Genomic DNA, 24,728 nt, shown 5'->3' on the forward strand with positions numbered 1-24,728 from the left:
CTGTAGGAGGACTTACATATTATCACTTATTCAGGCACGGTATTTCCTAAGTAAATGTGCTCATTCTGCTTTCATTTAGGAAAGGCATTTTAAAACATCTAATATACCATCAGGCACTGAGCACATTTGCATAAACATATCTTAAAATGCAAAACCGAGCCATATCTAAAGTGTGGTTATTTGCTTTTCCAGAGCTGAGGTAGCTAATGGCTAGCTGTGGCTGCTGATCTCAGGCTGTATGTAATGTTGATGTCTTTTTTTATGTAGCAGAGGCAAAAAAAGAAAAAAAGAAGTAAGAATACTGTTAAATTCATACACAGGGTGTAAATGGGATTAAACTTGCTCTGCGTTTGAGGAGTTTTGACCTTTATGCTTTTACCACCATGGTTTTTAGTCATTTGTGCCAGTCACTAAAACCTTGAGAGGATACAAAGAATGCTTAATTTTAAATTGAATAACATCAAAAGCTGGCTTTTTTGGGAGGCTGTGCAATATGGCATGATTTTGTATCCTGTATCCTGTATCCTGTATCCCTCAGTGGGTGTTTGAAAATCCCTTGTGGTACTACACAATTTGAACTGTGCTTTACAGGTTAATTACTAAATGTACCTATCAATGAATTATCTATTTGCATTGTACATTAGCATAACACACTGACCTGCAGAAGAAGAAGAAGAAAAAACCGGCAACTCAGCCAGTTAGCAAACCAACTAAGTCATCAGTAGACATTGTCCAAATGACCGAGGATGGCCAGCTATATCCGTTCACTTTGGAAAAATTATCTCTTGTGAAATTCATTCGATACCCCTCCCATTCACATCCAGTACTTTATGCGATAACTCATACAGGAACGTCCAAGAGCCAGGGCTCAGAACAGCCAAGATAACGACAAACACTTTGTATCGACAAATTTCTATTGCAAAAACGACAGCAGGTATTCACTAGCGGTCATACTTGACTCCAGACCATTTTGGATGTCTTCTGTTGTTACTAGTCCAGTTGTTGCTCTGCCTAGGTCATGTGCTCAGTTTTTATGTTGGTTGTATGCCTGTTCAGTGATGAATTCTTTGTTTCAAAGAGGAGAAGAGTTAAGTTGGCTGGCATGGCTTCAAATGGTCAGGCTAACAAGTTAGTTTTCTGATCTGCACATGGAAATCAAAAGGTTGGTTTCTGTGCTGCAGTTGTTGTACTGTAATGTTGAAACTAAAATCACTTTCATTGTACCTTGGCTGAATTGCAGTCCTGTTATTTTCTGTCCTTGTTAGAAGTGAGTTCAAACTTCATCCAGAAAGACCGCGCACGATTGGATGGAGACAGTAAGAGAAGGGAAAAAAGCAAACTCGTTAAGTTAAGACACTTCAGAAATATTTTGAACCTCCCTGGACCACACTCAGGGTCATATATACTCTCTCAATTTTACACCTCTAAATGTCCCACCATTTCACACAAATATACACACACACTCACACACAGACATTTCCCACATAGCTCCAAGGCATTTCATTTCCTCTCCTCCTATGACAACATCACAATATAATGGGACATGGTGTCACGTGACAAGACTAAGTACATGGGGCAATCAGATCGCTCTTTCTATCTCTCTAGCGTGAAGGGCAGAACGGTCAGTTGTTACATAAACGAGGGTTGGGTCTATTACAGAAAAAAGCTTTGTGTCCTTGTCATAAGCAGAGTGATGAAGTACACGCAAAAGAAAAAGGTTTGTTGTCCATTTTTTCTTTAGGATTTGAGGTAAAGACTTTGCTTTATGGGCATTTGTTCATTGATATGTATTTTACGTCAGATTAATCTAAGGGATTTTAAATAGAAATGCATTTGTTGGCATCTTAACAAGCTGACCAGTATAGATTTAGAACTTTCCTTTGTTTTGATGAACATATACGTGAATAAAGTAACTAGAAAGTGGAAACAGATTAAACAGATTCAGGCAAATTTGCTGGTTTACATCAGTGTCCTGTTGAATTCTCTTTGAAGTTAATGAATATATGCACAACTAATATTCTTGTCAAATATGTACACCTCCCCATGGGATCATTTAAAACTCAAGTGAGATGTGCTAAATGTCCAAAGAGATGCTGTTCCCATTGAAAGCTTAACGTGCACATTAAACTAATCTCCTAAAAGATACCCAAAACAAGCAAGAGCTCTCCAACCTCACACGCTGTCTCACGTCCAACACATCTGTCTCTGTGTTTACTTTTGTTCGTGTGTGTATATATGGGGCTGTTTAATTCAGCAGTTATGTTTTTGCATCGACACAACCTCAATGTGGTTGACACTTGTTCGAGATATCCACTGAAGACTCCGTCAACAAGCCACTGCGCGCTTTTCACATTCTGTTTTCAAAAGTACCTGTAATTAAGTCATCTTGGAGCCTTGAGAGTGTGACTTCAGTGCACTGAGCTGAGACCAATCTGCCACTAATTGTGCCGAGTCTTAATTTCTAATGGAATAAGGGCCAGAGGGAATGCTGCTTAATGAGCTGCAGTTACTGATGTTTGAGTGTGTGTGTGTGTGTGTGTGTGTGTGTGTGTGTGTGTGTGTGTGTGTGTGTGTGTGTGTGTGTGTGTGTGTGTCTGTGTGCAAGCTCTTTTATCTCTTTACTGTAACTGTTATTGCCCTGGTGAATAGAGAAAAACAAGTGTGAATTAAGCAGGATGTTTCTGATTTTGTTATCTAATTTCTGTTCTGCAGAGCATTCAGACCATTTGTCTTTCCATTGTGTATACGTAATGAAAGGTACTGTAAACCCATGTTAAAATAAGAGACAGAAGTAAGCCTATTAGAGATACCAACTCCCTTTTTTATGGCCTTTATTTTGAAAGTGGCTAGACAGGAAACTTGGGTAAAGAGAGAGGGGAAGACATGCAGTAAAAAGCTACAGACCTGGAGTTGAACCTGTGCTGCCTGCCCGAGGGTGATGGCCCCTGGTGCTCCTGCTCAACCAGCTGAGCTGTCCGGGGCCCCGTACCAACTCTTGGCTCAAGATTTTATGGCTCAAGATTTTAAGCAAAATGTTTAGAGAAAAAAATACATTTTTCGACAAATTTTGGTTACCGGAAAACAATCAATCGTTTGCCAGTTGCCGCATGTAAATGTTTCAGATGTGGCTTGCAAGTTTCACCAATAGGTTACAGACCCAGAAACCTGGGTGCTTTGACTCAGGAAAGTGAGCAGACTGTAGTTGAACTTTGGCAAGAAAACTGATGCTCCTTTGATGTTAAGAACCAACAATAGCATGACAAACTTAAGAGAAAGCCCTCTGAGAAACTGCCAGCTCTCTTTAACAACCAGGTGCAACAAAAACAAGCGGATTTACTAGAATCTACTTATATCACTCTGGCAGGATGACTTACAAGGCAGCTGTAACTGTTTGATAAGTACAGGACAGATGAATTTGGGGTTAAGTTCTGTGGAAAATCTTGCAGTTGAGCAACCCTTGTCACCATTAAGTCACAGTGTGAACACACTTTGACTTAAAAGCTCCGGATCACAATATCCAATGACACTGATGATATTTTAGTTTGAACCTAACATGCAAACGAGTGTCCTCTCTTTCAACTGCGACAGTGGAAACCCTTACAAAAGTGAGAAGTGCTTTTGCCCCTCGGCACTCATGTTATTGCTCAGAAAGCGTGTTTGTAGACTGGGACTGGAAAGGTTGTTTACATTTCCTTGGGAGTGTTTGTGTCATGATTTAGATTCCAGGCATTTCAACATCCAAATAAATCAGTTTGGACTGCTAAGGACAAGTAAACCTCCAGAAGATGAAATGGCCCAGCTGTGTTTGAAACTTTTTTTTAATTGTAGTTTTATCTCTAAAAGCTTAAGCAAATCGGTTTTAATTTCAATGTTCCGAAAACATTTTTACTTATTTTTGATTTACAGCATATGATTGCATGATATGAAAGCATGTGTTTTATTTGGACAATTTTACATAGACTTTTGTTAATATTACATGATTTTAATGACAGTATGAAGACACAGGTATATGCATGCACACACACACACACACACACACACACGCACGCACGCACGCACGCACGCACGCACGCACGCACGCACGCACGCACGCACGCACGCACACACACACACACACACACACTCACACAGCAGTCCACTGTCTTATAGGATGTTACACAAGAAAAAGAAAAAGACAAAGACAAAAACCTGGCACTAATAAGATTTGTTTTGTAAAAAAAACCAACTAAAAACCTTTATGAGCGCCTTGAAGACACATGCTTACACGATGCTTTCAAACACTTTGGTGACTTCATTGTAATTTTTCTACCTTATCGCTCTTGAGTAGGGTTTGCTTTTACAACTGACTCAAGGCCCTTCCTCTTATTGTTTCAATATGTCAGAGCATTGTTTGAATGAGGTCAACCATTACCGATCAGGCCCGGGGCCAGCTTGACTTCAGCTGATTTAACTGAATATACGGCCTGAGTCAAACTCAAACAAGCAGCGACTGCTTTGCCTTGACAGCCTCATTACTCCACATTAAGAACTCATTCCACAATGCATTGTGACTTTGAACCTGACAAATGCTGAAAAGGGATGAAATCAAATAAGTGAATACATTTTGGAAGAGAAGTTCTACTCGTGAAATTCTCTGCCTTAAATACCACAGTACTGTACATAATCTCGAGTGTGGGGGCTGTTGTTTTGTATAAGTTAATGCGAATGCCTCCTGGGTTCAAATGTTCCCATGTTTGCAATCTGCAGTAATGGAATGATGTTCACTGCTGTTTTCCCTCTTTAAATGATTTTTTTCTCAAAGCCTTATGACTTCAACCTGTCTTGTCACTCAAGACGGAGACATTGCTGAGCTTGGGGAAAAATATGCGAAGTTAAAGTTTGACTGCGGATTTTACTTGTAGCTGTGAACAGAACAAATAATGATGCCTTTATCATGGTGCAACAAACAAAGGAGGCTTTCTCGTGGCATACCAGTATATGCGGTATCAGGCAGTATAATGATATGCATTATGCATAAAACACACACAATCAACACACAGCAGTTATGGCATCACTACATTGGGCTAGTAGCATTTTAACATTTCATCAGCTCAGACCTTGACTAAACGTCTTAATTCAGCATGCATTCTTTGAGTGCAATTGGCAACTTGGTCAGAGCTTGTGGTGAAGGGGGGAAAAAAAGGAAGAAAGGATGGCAGGCTCAATGTGCCAGGGCCTCCCTCCACAATAGGGAAGGAAATGTTGAAGCAGCACGGGGCTGTGGAGTGGAGATATGGCAATGTTTGCTTAAGGCTAGGTATCAGGCACAAAACCAAACATGGTTGCCTTTAATGAGTCTGTTTGCCTGCCAAAGGTAAAGACAGCTGTTGTCTTTCGCCACAATGGGAGCAGGCCTCAGTGCCATGGAGCACAGAGCAGCACTCTCCGTCCCCATAGAAACGCTCACCTTGTGTGTACTCAAGAGGGAACTTATTAAGTCTTCGCTACAGATAAATGGTGAGTAAAATGTAAATCGTGGGGCACTTTCATGAGGTCTGACTGTGAAATGAAAAGGTTTATTATGTCTCTAGAGTGTTAAAGCGAAATCGCTTGTGGGAGAGTGACACGGCTGTGCTCTGAGGTTATAGATATCACTCATAACATTAGCGAGTGAGAGTTGAGAAACTACTGCTTTCCCTGTTTGAATAAGCAGAACTTGTGATTGGACCGTGTCAGAGACCTCGCTGGAGAAATCTTATAAATAATCTCTTGGTGTGAGAGTAACAAGCACAAGGACTCAGATAGAGTTGGGGGTTGGGGCTGGGGCTGGGGGGTTCGAGAGGGGGTTGTGAAACCCCAAAAACCACCCTTCTTCACTCTGAGAAAGATTAATACAGCCTAGCTCTACCTGTGTAACCAAATTAGCACTGACAGTTTGCGTTAGTCCTGAGCTAATTTTAGACCTAAGAATATGCGAGCTGACTGCACAAGCGTTTTGTTCAGAAGAGAGGAGAAGCTGCAAACATTAAAGGTTCAACCGTCAGTTGCATCAGGGTTGCCTCTGTCGAAGTAAAGCTCTCCCAGCCCCCACCGTTTTCCTGGCATTGTTTACAGTACATTTTGAGCTAATGAATGGAAGACATTTTTTTCCATTATTATTCTGGCCTTTGACTAAAGGAATGGCCGTGTCACAAGTAAATATGAACAGTTCAGCATGTTGTTAAGTGTTCTGGGTAGTCATGATGTTTTGCTTTGTAAATGAGAAATATAGCAAATATCTCACAGTTTTCTTGTTTTCTTGATTGATTCAGTTTTTGCCATTAAAAAATTCAGGATTCAGCACATTATTGTTTAAATTCAGCTGTGTAAGTATAGTTTCAGCAAAGTCTTTCCAGCTAAAAGACACATAAAGGGCTCGTGGGACATTTTTCTTTCAGGTTCACACCAAAGGTTGCTGCGTGTGCACTCTTGCCTTGTTAGGAACTCGCTAACACATTAGCTTGTGGTTTCTAAGCAAGTGAACCTGAAAGATACACTTCCTGTTAGACTATTGCAAAGAGTGCCACATAAGCTAACCATCGTCAGTGGGCTGAGAAATGTCCCTGACCACATGTCTGATGCATCAAGACCCACATTGTGACTAGTGATGAGACTGGCATTTGCTGCCCTACATCTCTGTCTTAATGTCACATCTTACCTGTCACGTCTGACTCTTCAACTTTGGACTCATCGCACAGCTTTATTATTTCTAGCCAAGAAACTACGCGGAAAAAAATTTATGTATTTTTTTCACAAGAGTGACTGATAAGCAGTGCATTTGAAAACTGTTCTGGTATCAGCACACTTTTTTCATGGTTGTTATTTTAATCAAGAGTTTTAGTTTTGTGTTGCAAACACGTGTCTTTTTGCACGTCTTCGTGGTTGTAATCTCATCACCATCTCAGCCCTTCCACTGCTTGTATGCGGTGGTGTTGCTCAGTTGAACTGAAGGTCCAGTCTTTCAGATGATGTTTTTGAGTGGTTCCCCGAGGACGGAGCAGGGGGAAATGGCTGAACACATCAGACACATTTGTCTTCTCTGCTTAGTTTATTTGCAGGGGGAGGATGGAGATACCCATTTCCTCTGTCTAATGTGTTTGCTTTACACCCTATGCCAAGTGTCAACATTCAGCCTCTTGACAGTCATTTGTCATTTGGAGCAAGTGACCAGGTTGGATAAGCCGAGGCATCGCACTGTTTCTCAATTTTCCTTTTTTCATCAGCCACTTGTTTTTGTTGAGATGGCAAACTTCTAACAAGTTTAAGGTTAAAAGTGCTCTCATCAGAGATTATTACTTAATAACCTTGGCTGGGTGTTGATTGGGAATAAAAAGGCAATTATCTTAATAGGATATGGGGCATAATGACAGAATTAAATGAGTGTGACAGGCACACAATAGGCCCGCTTTGTCATCGCCTTAGCCCAGCACGCTTATTAGAATTAATCTGGCCTGATTAAATATGCAAATGGATTAAAATCATTGATGGAGTTTACATGTTTTTATAACGTTTAACTGATTTAATTACATGGAAAATGAAATGGTGGAATGTGCAATTGATGTGTGTGTTTTTTTTTTTTTTTGTTCTCACCCTCCTGCTTATTGCCACAGAGAAATGATTATTCTCTCTTGCCAGGAAGGGAAGGTAATGAGATTAGTGCCTTCCCTTTATCTGTTTCTCTCCCCATCTCTGGCTTTCAGGAGCTGATGGTTTAGTTCATCGAACCAAGAAGAGAAGCATTATTGTTATCACTGAAAACATTTTATCTTGGTGTAAGAAGCACCTACTGTTTTGTGTAGGCTGAGGGCTCCACAATATTTAAAGCATTTCCTCCTACAGTGCATCATTTTAAAGGACCAATGTGTGATTTATAGCCAGACAATCATGCACATTCTGTTTTTCTTTTGTTTTTTTTTCTGCTGTAGAAGATGTATCAGAGGCCTTAACAGACAGATTGAACTGTCTAAGGTGAAATGACTTTATGCACACCCCGCACCAAGTTGTCATGGAAGATGACTAGCTTTGACATTCCGGGTTTGACTGTACGGCAGTAGCAAATGTAAATTTATCGCTAAACCTGTGCACGTGACAATTTTCCTTGAACTTCTGCACTGTTGTGCATCTTGCTGCAAACTGAAGATAAAGATCACTCTGTGTACAGTTGCTCAGCGTAGTGCACACTATGACCCTGTTTGAGTGAGAGAAGCCAGCTCCTGGTTCCTGCGTTTATGCAATCAAAGGCTTCAAGAGTATGTGCGCTTATGAGCTTTATTACAAGTGCAGACTAACTGTTTGGCTTACTTGTGGCATGCTTGGTGTTTTTGCACTTTTCACTCGCGGTCGTAAAAACCTGCTAACATATTGTGGACATCCTTTAGAGGAAGGAAATTGATTTTGCTGGTTTGTTTGTTCTAAACCAACATGCAACATGCATTTGAGTCTTTTTCAATTTCTTTTTAATGTATTATTCAAGTTTATTCCTTTACTGGTCATTTTATTGCCATATTAAGATGAATTTATGGTTGATATGACATTACATCTGTGCCAGAAGAGTTTTATCTCAGCCCATATTATGATTTCCTTCCAATCGTAAATTGTTGACACCGTGCAAGTAAATGTTTTTTAAGGGACTAGAATATTTCAAGGTTTGAGTCGCATAAATGGGCTTAATGCTGTGGTTTGACGCTGATCTGTTGTGTCTACGCCACCGTTACCCACCCACTTTGCTGTACAACATTGTGAGCTCTGCAGCCATTCAGTCGTAATGTAGAGATGTCAACGCCGGGCTGGAAAGGGGCTCGGGAATTGCTGTGAGAAATTCTTCTCCGAGGCAAGAAGATATAAAGACCTAAAACTTTGTGTTGACAGAACGGGATCAATTCCGACCGTGTGTCCGAACATCAACTCAATGTGTTGAAATGGAAAGTATGCTATCGATCTGCGTGCATTAGAGTTCTACAGTAACATAAGTAGCGAGCGGCAGAACAAAAGAGGCACTGTGTGTCACACGAAAGGAGACGTGCAGCACAAAGGGGGACAGCTAACTTCATGCAGTCTGTTACAATTTCTTTATTTAACATTTCGAGTCCAGTAGTGTATTTGTGTTTCATAAAGGAATTCTACTCACTCACTTGCATCTGGAGTTGATTCTGGACAGTTTGAACTGTAAAGACCTAATTGCCCTGCAGAAAGAAAGGTCGTTATAGTGGGTTATAGTAAAGTTCTGCAAAAAAAGATGATATGGGTTTGACTTTAAAAATAAGACAGCCACTAAAGCCTGCTGTAATAGAGGCCAGACGACACAGCAACATCCTAGAAATAAAGTTACTCAATTATATGCCCATGAGCTGCTCTCACTAACAACTGGATTTTCTTATTATGTTAGAAGGCACATATCCTGAACTGATATTTCTATTCTTTCAAGTAATTCTTTGCCTCGGGGGACAATACACAATTACTACATTTTGCCACACAGTATATCACATTCTGCACATTTCAGCGAAGGAGAAGGCATATAGCATCATGGCAGGCGTGCTTTGGAGAATGGGGGTGAAAGAGGGGTTAATTTGAAAGTGTATCATCTTCCAAAAGGTAAAAAAAAAAATTCTAATCATGGTGTTTTAGCCCCAAACTTCTGCTTTGCACAGTCGACCTAGCAAACCATAGAGGGAGCCACACTGCCTCAGATATGAAGACAAGGATCTGTGACCACATCTGAGAGGAGACAGAGAAGCAGTTAGGCAAACCGTGTCAGGGCATTTTCAGTAACTGCACTGTTCAACTGTACCTACACACTGATGACAGGAAACACGGTGGTGACAAGAAAAACCATGAGATGCCACGCGGAGGGGTAAAAATAGGCCACTTGGCACGAGAGACGGTAAAAGAGGGGGAGGAGAAGACTCAGAAAGAGAGGAAAATTGGTGCACAAAGCCTACTTGTAGGGACTTTTTTTGTAAGAAACCTCACTGTTTGGTAAGTTGTTAGATAAATCCCACTTTTACTTGTCAGACAGAGGTAGAAGAAAAAAAAAGAGTATGTTTCGTTCTCATTAAACAGTTAACGAAAAGTGAACACCCCCACCCCTTCAGAGTTTATAGTCTTCTTCACCTCCTACATCCTCACAGTCAGAAAAGCTCCCCTTTTTAACCCATCACACGTAAAGGGCGGCACACCTCTCACTTCTTAACAGTGTCGGTCATATTCTTTCTAAACGCTGGCCGAGGAAAAACCCACTTCTGTAGCTGGTAGCTCTGATCGATTGTAGGTTAGGCTACAGTGAAGAGGAGGTTGGAAACATTGTAGCAGACTGCTGCAGGGCTGCACACTGGACATGGCCTGTGATAAGGTCACCACCATGCAGATTTGAGTTCAATGATTCCATAAAAGAACTTGAACTGCAGCTGGAGAGTGGAGTTATCCAAGTCTGGCGCTTTTTTTTAGCAGTTTTGAAGAAAACAATCCAGATTTGCGAAAGCATTTGACAGGTTCTTCCTTTGGCTCAGACCCACCTTTTCACCAAGTAGGGATGGGCGGTATGGACTAAAAACTTTATCACGATAATTTCTGGCATTTATCCCGATAACGGTAAAAATGACGATAAAAAAAATACCAATTCAACTCCACCTTTGTAACTATAAATCTATCACCACATTCAGTCTTTGGAGCCAAATCACTGCTCTAAAAGATACTAAATGCTACTAAACATCATCAATGGGAATTTATCGTTTTTTCTTTCTTTCTTTCTTTCTTTCTTTCTTTCTTTCTTTCTTTCTTTCTTTCTTTCTTTCTTTCAGGCTCATTTCCTTCCTTCCTTCCTTCCTTCCTTCCTTCCTTCCTTCCTTCCTTCCTTCCTTCCTTCCTTCCTTCCTTCCTTCCTTCCTTCCTTCCTTCCTTCCTTCCTTCCTTCCTTCCTTCCTTCCTTCCTTCCTTCCTTCACGTACGTTGTGCGTCGATTTAACGCAGAAACATAAATCAGTTTTACACAAAAACGTCATCAACGGGAATTTATCGTTTTTACCGCTAGATGACAAATTCTTACCGTGGGGAATTTTTTTGACAGTATATCGTGAACGGTAAAATATCGCCCATTCCTATCACCAAGTCATAAAATTTAACCTAATAGTTTTTCCTTGAGCTTTTCTGACAATCTAGACAACCATCTTGCAACTGAACTCAACATTAATTTACACAATTGTCAAGCTTTTACAATTGCAAGTTGAACAGTTGAGACCTCAGCATGAAACGTGACTATATACCACCCAGGCTGTACCCATATGGTACCATATTCACCGTTGGATCCCATCACAGGGGGTTGAGCCTTAAATTGGCTTCAAGAAACTTAGAAAACATATATTAGGATGGCTAGCATCAACAGGAAGAATTTCAGTATTTACGCAGCACTTCCACATTTCTTTAGATACTTTTATTGTGGAAAGAACTCCAGCGTAGTGGACCTGAGTGACTGGAGACAACCTTACATGTGCCCATGTGGTCCAAATAATCAAATAACCCACCCGTAGTATCTTATATACAGTAGGAGCACGTGAGAGATGTGCGACGGTCAAGTCAGCGTTGTTGAACACGACACAACGTCACACATAACGATCATGCCGTAACCCTCAGTCAGTCAGAGTCCGTTCTTGGCCCTAGAGGAATGAAAACCGATGTGCAGTCATGCCTGCTCCTCCTCTACATATCTGCTCATTCATCTGGGCTGCTCATTAAAGGGTAATTACCTGTAATTAGTGAATCATGTTGCTTTAATGAAGATGTTGAAAGCTGTTGCAGCCAGAAGGGCTGGCCCTAATTCTGAGTGATGTTCAAGATTAGTGGCAGACAGGAAATCAATAAAGGCGGACGCTGTAATGAAATACTTGTTGTTGTTTTGTTTTTTTTGTTTTTTTTTTTGTCTATAAGCCTGTGTCATAGGTGGCTTATGTTATGTTTATATTTCACACTAATTTTCAATTCCAGAGCCTTCAACACCTGGCTCTGGAGGGCAAGTACGTGTTACCGTATCACAGTGGGCTAATAAGCATGATGATGATGAAGCTGTGTGTGTCTAAGTACGTCTGTGTGAGTGTGTGTGTGTGCGTGTGTGTGTGTGTGTGTGTGTGTGTGTGTGTGTGTTCCCTGGCGGCATGGTGAGTGTTTAATCTGGCCCGGTGGCGTGCCGTTGGCCCGGCTAATCACAGTGTGTCTGTAGGAGTGTGCTGAGCCAGGGGAGCACGCCGTCGCTAACAGCGCCTGACAGACTCATTAGAGAGACCTGGCACTGAGCTTCACAAGACACACACACACACACACGCACACAGACAAGAATACGCATTCAGACACTTTGAAACACACACTGTGGGAAAAGCCTTCACACTTTGGGATAAATTCACACACTTCTTTTTTTTCTGACCTCCTTACACTTTCATTCATGTAATTATCCGGTGACACTAGTATGTCTTTCTGTCTCTCACGCACACATACAAACAGACACACACACACACTGAGCTCTCCACGTGTGAAACAAGGCAGGCACTGACCCCTTGCAGTCGCAGCCCAAACACAGACAAGAGGGCATCTGGGAAAAGAGGCGGGAGGAGGAAGGGAGGGGGATTGGAGGGTGGGAAAAAAACAAAAAAACCAGCCGAGGCGAAGTGGAGGAGTGCAATGCAGATAAAGAAAGTGTTGGATGCAAGAGTGCTTTCTTCCATTGGATAGTGTAAATAGGCAAGTGGCCTTTTTAAAGGCGAGTTATCTGCAATCGGGAGATCCTGTCCAACCTTTTGAAAACCTTTAAAGTTTAAAAAAGAAATCAGTGTAAATTGCATTCACAGCTACTGTAAATGTGAGAAAGGTCAGCCGCCTTGCCGTGTGCAACACTTGCTTTTAAAAAGAAAAGAAAAAATAATAACTATTAATTTTATGAAGGATGACATTTAGCGAAGTTCGACAAACTGCTTTGGCAAATTACTTAAGACTTGCGCTCACAACGACGTTAATTTCTGCTCATCTGCCACAGAGCCAAGTGGAAACATTAGGTTTGGATGCATAACAGGTGAATGCAAAGCAGGTCAGTACTAGTCAAGTGTGGGCCTGCCAGCTGTTCCTTCCCTCTGCACGACGGTGCACAAGCACGCGCGCTAACATGAGCGCTCATGACTGCCACACAAGAAAAAGAGACTCACACAGCACATATTTACTTTACATACAAAAAACCAAGTTAAGAATTACATTTTTCCAATTATCATCAAATATCACAAAAAGATCTACAGCAGGAAGCTATCAACTACAGATAAAGCCAGTGAAGTTTACGAGAACCCTACCTGAACCACTAATGGCACAATAGCAGATATTGTGGAGGCCAATGGATTACTTTGAGAGCATCAATCTTGATTTCAGTGTTGGATTGGTCCTTTTTCTTTAACTAGAGACTGTGGTCTCAATATCACACAGTCATGAACTCATATTTTCTAAATTAGGTGATTATAATGAATGTGAAGGTGTCATATTGAGTCACGATGAACTGTTTGGGGAAATGTGGTCTCCACAGTGACATCATTTTGATGAACCTTGGGTTTTCTTAATAAAATATCATAAATACAGGCATTGCATAGTTGGTGCTTTTCTGTAATACTTTGTAATGGCAATCCAACATGTATTAACCTATAAACATACATTAAAAGAAAACATGTATATCACTTTAAACAAGTCCGAAGCGCTGCAGTCCCATGAATAAACAATAATCTAGATTTAAAATAACTCCAGGTCTGTTATGAACGGTAAGGACTGAAAACTTTCATTAAGGACTTAAACAACGTAAACTGAAGGAATTTTGAGTTAGAAGGGAATATGTCTTTACAGTAAAATGTTCATTAATACAGTAATGTCACATGATGAAATCCACCTGCACCAACATAAATGACTATTTTAAGTGATTTAACAAGAGAAAAGGGAGTTTTTGTACAGGCAGTGCTATCTGGAATGACACTTTTGAGTCTTGTCTAGAATAGCTGTTTATTTTGACGTAGGTGAGTGCGAACATTAATTGCCATTTGACTGTAACCAGATAATCCGTTCTCACTCAAAACTACTGATGCACATCTTTTTCACTCCTTACTGTCTAATAATAGACCTGTTTTAACACCGAAACGTTCCCTTAATGGACAGATACGCACAGCAGGGATGGGTTCATTTGATATGCGATTAGATGTTTGGAGGAATCTTACTAATTGTGTAATTAAATGAATAAATAAGAACCCTTTTCAAACATCCCTCCTCCTTGTTTTTACCTGTGTTGATTAGCTGAAGCACCAAGTTGTTGTTGAAGGGGGAAAAAAACAGTACTTACAACCATCAGCTGTGAAGGTGGAATCAGTGTTTTCTGCTAAAGTAAATATGTTTTTCTGAAGTTGAAAGCAGCCAAGCTGTGACTCTAGTACATTTAAACCTGTGCAAGTACATTCCTGACTGTTCAAGAGGCTTTAATACGCAGAAGGAGTATTTTTTAGCTGGTTCTTTTCACCTCGGATACGTTTCTTGCCGGGGCCAGCGGAACCTGTCCATTTATTACATTATTCAATCAAATTCATCAAAGCGGCCCTGTGTGGCGTGGACTTTTTCTACAGTGCCTGTGAGTAAAATAAAAAGATACGTGTTAAAATGTTTAAGAGACCACTGCATAGGACAAGTAATAGGTTTTGATTGTTGAGTTGCTTTCCAACGTCTTTAAGAGTCAATTACTTGGAGTTATAACAAGCAGATTAATCTGCAGTATTTTACAAATGATTCTGAGATTAAGATCAAGCGATAGCCACTCCATTTTCAGTTCACCGGCAATTCAGCTTTCTAACATTTTTCCGATTGATCGCATGCTGCTGATAGTCACAGGTTCATTTGATTTGTAGAGACATTATATTGAATTGTAGATGACGTTTTTTGTTTTGATTTGATGAGAGAAGTTGATTTGAAGTTGTTTTGTTTTAAGTGATATTGCATTTAAGATAGCTCCTCATAATACTCAAATAACCCAGAGGGTCATTTAACGCAGAAGATAGAATAAGAAAAGTAATGTAAACAAAACTAGAAGCAGGTTGCAGATGGTTGGAGATCTGTTTCTTTATGCGTGTGACATAGTCAGTAGCTTATATATCAATTTCATGTAATACCTTCCTTGTTGGGATTCGTAATCGAACATGGGTGGCAGTCAGGAGTAAGGAGGAAGTTTCCCTTCTAGGGCCTTGTGTCGCCTACAAGTAAAATAATACTCTTTACTCCCCCCCGCTACTGTACACAAAACTGGCCAAGTCCTTCTATGTTACCCTTCAGTACAATAACTGCTCTGCTTTCCTCCATCCTCCCTCTTCAGCACATGGCTCTGACATTGAGGGAATGTGATGTGATGTATTGTAGTGAATAATGTATTCTGCAAGGATTGTACGGAGTGCGTTGAGCAGATGGCAGCAGGTTGATCTCAATGTGTGTGTGTTTGTGTGCGTTTAATAATGACAGTTTGTATATATACCGTGTGTGTATGTGTATATATATATATATGTGTATATATATGTGTGTGTGCTCACCCAGGATGGGGGAAGGGAGAGAAGAGAGGAAGGTAAGTAGGGAGAGTGGGGGTTGGTTTTTATGTGTGTGTATGTGGGTCTCCTTTGTGAGATAAAACATGCAAATGGTGGATTATTTTAATGCATTTTTTTTTCTAGAGCCCCAAGCCGTAATCCCTAAAGCAGTTCAAATGAAAATACTTTTTTTTTCGTTTAAACTCACTTCCTCCCTCCTTCCCTCTCTCCTTTTTTCCTTTTTTACAACTACCAGCTGTCGAGGAATGGGATCATTTGCACTTTAATTTTACTCTGGTGTAGTTAAGGCATAGAGACTAATGATTACATCTGGATGGTGTGGACTTGACTAAAGCCAGTCAGGCCTAAACTGCTCTGTTATACAGTGGAAGCAGTGAAATATTCTTGATTGAGTGGTGATAAAAATGTCAAAACTTCAAAACAGAGCTAAATGTGCAGCACGTGACTCAGTGTGCACTACAGATGTAAAATATGTGCATTTATAAACACTTGCTCAAGCACACTCACATGCATGAATGTAAAAATCCGAGAGAACGAGGAACAAAATGTGGAACTGGTGCAAGCTGCTTGGCAGATGCCTGGCAACGATCCTGCAATACTACTACAGTACGCTTCTGAGGCTAGACACCAGGATAAGAGCAAACATGTTTTTATTGTATCCTCCCACAGCACAGATGAAAAAGCAGAGGAAAAGTCAAGGACCTTGTTATTGCCTTTTATCAATTAATCACTGTTGTCTGTGGCTGGATTTTCTTGAAATATTAAGGCAGGGTTGGCGCATTCGTAACAAGCAGCAGAAAGCCTGACATCTGTGTTTCTCTCATATAAGGAAAAGAGAGTATAATTGAGTAAATGTGTTTAAGTATTTGAGCGAGCTGATCCGGGCTCTCTGGGATGCTTGATATTGCAGAATATAGCCTGAGGCCATTCATTAGTGGTAAATAATTGAGAGGCTCGGATAGTGCTAAGGTGAAATGCCTGTTATTATTTCATAGAGTTTGTATTCTTAGGGCTCTTCAATTTAACAATATTAAAAATGCAGAGGCACCCCCCCCCCCCCCACAAATTACTCACTTGAAAGATTCACAATGGTTGCTAATGACCAGTCATCCATCTTTAATTTTTTAAGCTCTGTGAGAATGTTTTTTACTGTAAAAGTTATCAATACTGTTTCTGCTTTAGGTCTTTTATGAAGTCTGTTGCTTATTTCTCAGGATTTTGCCCATTTTATTTAAGTCAATTAAAGCTAACTGGCTACAATAGGATAGTGGAAACATGTGTTTATATGTATGTATGTATGTATGTAGTTCTGGCTGAATTTAGAAGTTTCTGATGTGAAATTCGCCAAGGCTTTCCTTTGAATCATATTTTTATACGTAATTATTTTTTGTTTGTGCATACCCCAAGCCGGGTTTTATCTCTCAAAAGTCGTTACCTTCACATGTGTTGGTTTTGTGGAGAGCCAACCAAAAGACCAACGCGGTTTCATGCAACATTTTAAATACCCGCTACCAAAGGACAACCAAGAAATTAACGACCCATCTGAAGGCGTAAATGACTCTTTGCGGTGGCCTGTCTTCTATAATAGTATCATACTGTTAACAAAGGGGTCTTTAATAACGTTGATAAGATATCTTTATATTAACTCACGTTGCTTTCATTAAAATCTTAGTACCTGTGGTTGGGCTGTTTATTTAACGTTTATAAGTAAATATAAACAGTTTTAGCTTCCGAGCTGTTGCTAAACATCAAGAACCTCCGCTAACTGCAGCACAGTAGAAAACAAACGCCATTGCTTTAACAGTAATCCAGAGTTTGACATTTAATTTGTACCTACTATATGCTTTTGTTACATTTCTCTTTTTCCAATCTGGTCCTAGATTAAAATTTAGTGCTTGAGATGTCCTTATATCAGTAAGGAACAAAGGATGTTTTGAGTTGTTTTGAATTAGCCAACAACATGGATGGTGCCATAATCATGGTAAACAACATTTTCAAATTTTAGCTCCTGATTTCTGTTGTTTGAGCTTCATTTGGAAACATGACTGGAACTTGTTTCATTAAAATACCACGTTTTGTCCTCCTGATAACATTCGCTTAGTAGATATTTGATGTAAATCACATTACATTGCTAAGATTGTTATGATCCCAGTATAATGTGAATGAAGACAGTGTAACTCCTACTCCTGACCCCTGATGAGTCTTTGGTCTCCTTGGCTCTTTTGCCATCGTTCAGACCCACATTCTCGCAGGGAATTTGGATGTAATATGCTTGTCAATGTGCGTCATGAGGTGGGCACGGGGAGGAGGCGTGTTTGGGGGCGGCGGGGATGTCAGCTCATTAACCTCCATTCTTCCCATAGCAGGGTGCTGTTCGCAGTCACTGTGTAAATCTCATGTCATTACTCCTCCCCCCTGCATGCGTTTTACTCGTAATGACCTAAGAGTGGAAAAAGGCTGAGTGAGGCGCAACGAGGGTGAAGTTCTTTGCAAATGCCCTGCTTGTAACCTGCAAAACTAAAGCCCCATCGTCTTGTTTCCTTCCCCCGCTTTTGTCTTCCCTTTCTCTTCCTCTGCCTCCTTTCTGTCTCTCTAACCACAGGCCTGGTACAGTGTGGGTGAACGAGGGGTTAGGCTCCACACCGCCTCCCCTTCAGGCATCACTCCATCTAGGAAAAGACTGCCCACTGCTGTGGTGAGCACCAGTAGCCAAGCCCCCCCATTTTGGAAACCTCTTCCCCTGTAACCATTGGATTTCTTATTCATTTATTTATCTTTTCAAACATTGACATTCAGTTACCTGGCACCAGAGGAATTTTAGAGGCTCTACACTATAACTATACCTCGTAGGCTAAAACTGCACACGGATCATTACCAGAGTAGCTTATACCTGAAATGTCCTAATTTTGAGTTTATTCCTAGAAGCAGGATGAACACTGCCAACTCACACTATTTACAGACTAAAGTAGTGTCTATTATCAGAGACATGATGCCTCCTTCCAGCAAGTGTAAAGTAGTGCATACAGTATATGAGGCATATGAGACAAATGTGGAGGCGTCTTCTACAAGTGCAACGTCAAAAGCGATCATTCAAAAAAATGTTATACTTTTAATGCTTAACCCATTAATGAACGACAGCATAAACATTAACTCAGTCATACACTTAAAACACAATCTCCCTGTTAACCCTGTCCTATGTGATCAATATAATAAAAGCCAGGACACCCAATTAACACTATTACTGTTAAATAACTTTTGAACTACACTGAGTTAACGTAACCGACTTTTTTTCATACATGTCCAGGTTATTGATCAGAGCTTTTTTTGTACAAATGTAGCATGGTCCATTTTATTGAGCATAAAAGATAGGGGTATGGTTTTCAGTTGCCTCGGTGTAAAAGCTAGTGGTTTAAACTATCCATTATACTGGTTTAACTGCTGCGTCTTTCTCCGTTGTTCCTCTCCAAGAACTGCAATCATAGATTTTATAATCTTTACTTTCCTTCATGTAGTTCTTGGAAAAAAAAATGAGAAGTGGCAAAAATAGAAATCACCAGAGTTAAAAAAAAAAGAAAAATATAAATCCATATAGACCAAGAAAACTCATAAAAGTCCCTTCAACAACATTCACTTACTGTACACTGGCTGTGTTTCATACAAAATATGCAAATTGATGAGAAAATAAAAGCGCACTTTTCTGTTTTTCTTTATACAATTTTAATCAAAAATTTTACACAATTTTCCATTCAAATTAAGTTTGCCTTTACAGGAGTTTACGGAGACCCTTAGGAGACATGGGGAGATTTTCTTCTTTTGCATTACCTTATTGCATTGCATAACCTAGAATTAACGCTCTTATTCTAGTGCTGCAAGGTCTGAGTAGTCCTTGGGATGACTGTGTCTGCTTAATTTTAGTTCTCTTTTCAAATGTCTCAAACTGATATGAAACCCATGCCTTCCGCAAGCACATTTTGAAAATCTTTATATTGCAGACAGATTTCAAAATAAAACTCTAGAAACCTCCCCAATGGGTGTGGGTGCTCCATTATTGTGTCCATGGTGCCGCATAAACTAACAATTAAACATCATTGCGAGGAAACACAAACTTATTGCGAAGTAACCCAAAAGAACCAAAAAAATCCCCCCCATGTTTGGGGCTTTGTAGAAATTTACAGTTGATGGCAGAATTATTTGTGATGGTGGGAACATGTGTGTGTGACAACTTTCGAAGGTGCAAAACACGCCTCTGTGGTTGTTACAGTCAGTTCACGATGTAGATATTAATAGGTACAACTTAGACTTGACTGTTAAAAGATAGTTGAGATTGAGATCGAGATAGTTTTTTTTAAATGATCTGTAAATTACTGTAGTACGCTATTTAATTCATTTTACACAGCACAAGCACCGTGTCTAACATGAATGTTATGCCTTGTGAACACCACGTTTTCTTAAAAGTTCACTCTTAATAATTTTATATGTTTCATTTATTGTTGGTAATAAATAAATAAATAAATTGATAAAACATACGATAGCTTTTGTTGGCCCCGTGAACATAGTACTATAACACATCACATCCTAATCATCAGTTCTGTGCTGTGTTTTAAAGTCCCCGACATCTTCACATTCGTACACGTAGACTGATGCATTTATGTTGCTCATACAGATTTATTTTCAGTCAAAACGTCTTTTTTGTTCTTCTTCCTTTGCTCTTTCATACTTTATTCTGCGCAGAGCCAAGAGAGCAGTAGATTGCAATGAGATAACCAATTATATGCAAGAGGAAACCAGAGGTTTTTTTTCTCCCTCTGCTGCAGATATCTGATCTTGCGGTGAGCAGAGGCAAAGGGCTGGGGTAATGTGACATTCACTCTGCCCTTTATCTTCTCTCATCACTGTTTACCCCAGTCAGTTAAAAGTGGCTTGTACTCTGCATCCTCTCTTGAAACCTCATCAACTGAGACTCACGTAGAAACAGTCACACAGAGACTGTTTGGAGTGTCAGGTAGACTTGTGGGATAACTACCTTCCTACCAGTAGCACCCATGTTGTTAAGATTAGCTCCGGTTAACCGGCTTCGTGTAGCTTGCTTGTGTTGCTATTGTGATTGACGCTAATAAAGTGTTTTCCCAGCGCTGGTTAGCAGGCGAGCAGTTGACGGCCACCGCAGGAGGATGAGGGAGGCCATGTGGGTGGCACTTTAGTCTGACATATTCTTTTCTGTTATCCATTTGCACATGTACTCACATGTAGCTCGCTCCATATTTGCGACCTCTTTGCACTCTGCTCCAGTTACTCCACAGACAGACTGATGACACTGATAAAACACAGTCAAACGTGTTTCCACACCTCCGTAAGACAGCTAAGTAAGCCTCCATCGACAAGACAATTGGCAGAGAAGCTGTGACTTAACTTGATCATTTGACGGTTGAAAAAACTGCAATAAAATAAAAGATGAATAACAAAAAAAGCAACACTGATGAATTAGCACCAGTTAAAGTCCAACGCCAGTATTAATCACTTGAAAGGTCATGTGCTCATCAACATTACACATTCAACCAGGAGTTCAATTCCCATGGCAACAAGATGACTTGTGAATATTAAACTGGCCCTGCGCACACCTCGGACAAGACAGATGTCTTCCCACTTAAGTCATAGCAAGGGTAGGGTCCCTACAGACAAACTGAATGGATTTTGACTTTGCGTGTACAAAAAAGACATCTCCATTTGGTCTCTGTTATATTTTTAGAGGTCTGTACAAGTCGACTAGTTATTTTACAAAAACTGCTGTCAGCAGACACAAAAGGAGGAGAGTTCATGGCCTATGCTTCTAACACTTACCTATTTTTTAAATATATAATTTCAACTCCATTTCTGTGAAAAGCAGTCTTAAAAAAGCTATTTATTTTGACACAGGTCTATTTCCCCTAGCACTAAGTTTAATTACCATATTTCTGAAAAAGCATTCCATTATCCCTCAAAACTGCTTCAGTTTGGTTCTTAAGTAAAGCATCCACTCCTTAAAATAATTGTTTTAACTCTGGATGATCCTATGAGGGAAGAAGACTTAAAAAATCTGATTTCAAGCTATCGTTACATTAAGGGGACGATGTCAGGTCTTCTATTTTCACCACAAGAGGGAAAAACACCAAGTAGTTTCTAATCCGTGTTTGTGCCATTGTCTGTACCTCGTTTATATGGATTCTAGCTATAGCTAGTATCTCATTTCATCTGATTTTACTGTATTCCTCACAGCATGCATGCAAAGAAGATGTAAAGTCCCATTCTACAAGTGATGAGGAAGCAGGGTGGAACATACAGGCTGTCTGATAATGCAGAAATTCCCAACCATAGTACTCATGGCTGATTTTGCTCATTAAAAGTCTTGCAACACATAACTAATAGGCTTAAACAAAAATATTTACTTTTTTGGTCTTTTCTTTCTCATAAATTGGTTGGTGCTGTGAAAGCATAATCCTATTATACATTGGTTATGAAAATTTGAAAGGATTTGAAGAGCTGGAAGGACAGAATGTTGATAGTGTAGCTGACAGTGGAAGAACAAAGTATTCTTTAACCTGCCAAATCCACCATATTTTTTACTCTAAAGGCATATTTTCTTTGTTAAAAACAGAAAAAAATATGTTCTTTCTGGAAATGTAACTTTCTAAGCTAACAGAGCTACACATTTTGTGTTGCAACCTCAAAACTTTAAGGATGTGTTCCGTGCACTCCGGTACAAAACGAGAGCATGATTTTACGAAAAATACATAAATAAATAACGCAACAGTATTCATTACGATATACCCACACTTATTTGGCAGCCAGTGTGCTGTTTCTTTCATCTCTTATCAAATTTTCTAAAGCTATCTTTCAACAGTTAGCAAGAGACGAGGAATAGGCTCTTTCTTTCTTTCTTTCTATTTTTTCAAACAAGTTACTTGTTCACTTTGCTTCAGTGTCCATTTTCTCCTCCTCCTCCTCCTCCTCTAGGGAAACAGCTGGCTCCTTTATTGTTAATGCTCCACTAAGTGGAGCCACTTATAGCAGGCCAGTCCGGAACCATATTTTCGGGGCTTGTATTGCTTAGAGGGTTGGGTAAGGTGAATGAACATCATCAAAAGAGAAAGAGGACTCACCTGACAATGAGCCATTCTTGGCATTGTAACTATTACTTTATTACTAGAGCTAGGATCATATTCAAGCTGTTATCATTGACCCCATCTATAACTTTAGCCTTCAGGGAATATAAATGAAGAAAATGCTTGTCTTCACACCTACGCAAGTGCTTTAACCCTCCATCGAGCATGATGATAATTTTGAAAATAAGTATCTTATATAGATTAAGATAAAAGTTACTCTAAAAAACATGCTGTATTCCTGTCTTCAGCCTCTCTCCATGTTTCATGATTTAAGTCTCTCACATAATTATGTCTACAATCACTGTGTTAGATGATACCGTCCTGGTCTGAGGATGCATAGTAATTATTCATGTGGCTGTAGCATGAATACTGCTGGATTGCTATGTCTGATTTCATGGGCTTTTTTTCAAAGCTTGTCCTCATACAATTGGATGCAAAACAAACAGAGAATAAAATTCTAAGCTTTCACAACATTTTCTTTGAAAATAAACTAAGTACTGAAGTTGCTGCCAGCAGACCAAAACAATGACCTGAAACACAAAAATGCTTATTTGAAATCTGATTGGAAGTGGAGCATGGGGTGATTATTTTCAGTTTGTTCAACCTCTGCAACAACTGTTGAACATTTCCCATACACAGAGACAAATGATCAATTTTTAACTTATAATTGTGAGTGTCGCTACTGAAAATGGAGAGAGAAGGCAGCAAAGACAAACTTTAAGCTGATAAAAACCAAATAAATACAATTGAAATGTTTTGTGATGTAGTTTAAAACAGACAGGGACTTGGTGAGTTGGTTAAATATCAGTTACCCATGTTCTGCATACTGATGTCATAATGCAGGAAGGACCATTTGCCATTCAAATTCAAAGTTATTAATCACAAGCTTTAATTTCAAACAGTATGTTGATGTTCATGCTTAGTTTGTCAGGTTCTGCTTTTACTTTGGCTTTGGCCTTTTGCATGTTGGAACCCAAATCCTTGCTGTTCGCCTTGTGACATTATGTTAATGAAAATGAAAATGAATCAGGACATGTCATTATGGCCTTGCAGCTACTGAACAGTGAGTGCCGATCAACGGTGTGAACTTTCATCAGTTTAGATTTTCATCAAGCACTGTGACGTTCACAGTGGAAACAAACATTATTTTGCACCAACCCACCTGCCCTCAACCTCCAACCCCACACAGCCTCCCTGCACTCTCAATCTCCCTTCCCATCTCTCACCGTCTCTGCTGCTGGATGTTGGTTCTGCTTTTGTGGTTGCTCAGTGCAGCAACAGCAAAGTAGGTGAATGGGAGTTGAAAACCTTTCTTTGTTGCACATCCCAAGGTATAGGTGGACCCGGAAGCGGTTGAAACCTGTTATTTCCTTTGAATAACACGAACCAAAACTGCATTCTTTGCATCTTTTTGCTGCAGAGCTAAATCTAATTGATAGCTTGCTCCATCACAAGCAATAAAGCGACATTTTTCTTTAACAAAACTAGACACGTTGGAACAACTCATTAGATGAATGTATCACTAAACCATCTCATGTTCTTTTCAGTGCTGGCACTAATCTACAAAAATCCAAACACAATTCCATTGAAATCCTCCTGAGAGGTTCGGAGAGCAGCGCCGTGTGTGCTGTCAGTTTCTGTTGTGCGTTCACATAAACACAGGCCGACTTTTGAATATGAAAATGAACCTTGCAGCTGATAAAGATGAGGATACATGAGGCGGTGGGCGTCAGTGAATGTGACCCCGGTGCTGCTCCAGCTGTGTGTGCATATGTAGTGTGAATGTGTTGTGAGCATGCGTCAGCGTGCAGGATCAAACTCTCACACCCAGGAAGAGGCCCTGTTTCCCTTATCTAACGACAACAGAGCATGTGTCGCCATGGCCACAGGCTGTGCTTTTTATGAGCTTTTGCGTGCGCGTATGCAAGTGTTTGCGTGTTCCTGTGCATGTGTGCCATGCTCATTGTTTGCACATGCTCATTGT

General features: G+C 40.1%; 1 protein-coding gene and 1 long non-coding RNA gene across 5 annotated transcripts in view; one reads left to right on the forward strand and one right to left on the reverse strand.

Annotated features, from left to right (window-relative positions):
- Positions 1 to 24,728, forward strand: part of LOC133457310 (TOX high mobility group box family member 2-like) — an 82,072-nt gene that overhangs the window by 10,629 nt on the left and 46,715 nt on the right. For 2 of the 4 annotated variants that reach the window (XM_061736441.1, XM_061736440.1), the window contains exon 2: positions 18,208 to 18,300. The exons of 1 other annotated variant lie outside the window; for it this stretch is intronic. In XM_061736441.1, coding sequence (XP_061592425.1) covers positions 18,208 to 18,300 — 93 coding nt within the window. Of the gene's footprint in view, positions 1 to 5,371; positions 5,497 to 18,207; positions 18,301 to 24,728 lie in introns of those variants that run through there. One more of the 4 variants, XM_061736443.1, reaches the window with a different exon arrangement.
- On the reverse strand, positions 1,227 to 23,992 carry LOC133457311 (uncharacterized). The gene is made up of 3 exons (XR_009783856.1): positions 23,971 to 23,992; positions 9,146 to 9,200; positions 1,227 to 1,278 (listed from the first exon to the last, which is right to left on the reverse strand). It is a non-coding gene; the product is annotated as an uncharacterized LOC133457311 (long non-coding RNA).

Source organism: Cololabis saira, chromosome 12, assembly GCF_033807715.1.
Source record: "Cololabis saira isolate AMF1-May2022 chromosome 12, fColSai1.1, whole genome shotgun sequence".
NCBI classification, from domain to species: Eukaryota; Metazoa; Chordata; class Actinopteri; order Beloniformes; family Belonidae; genus Cololabis; species Cololabis saira.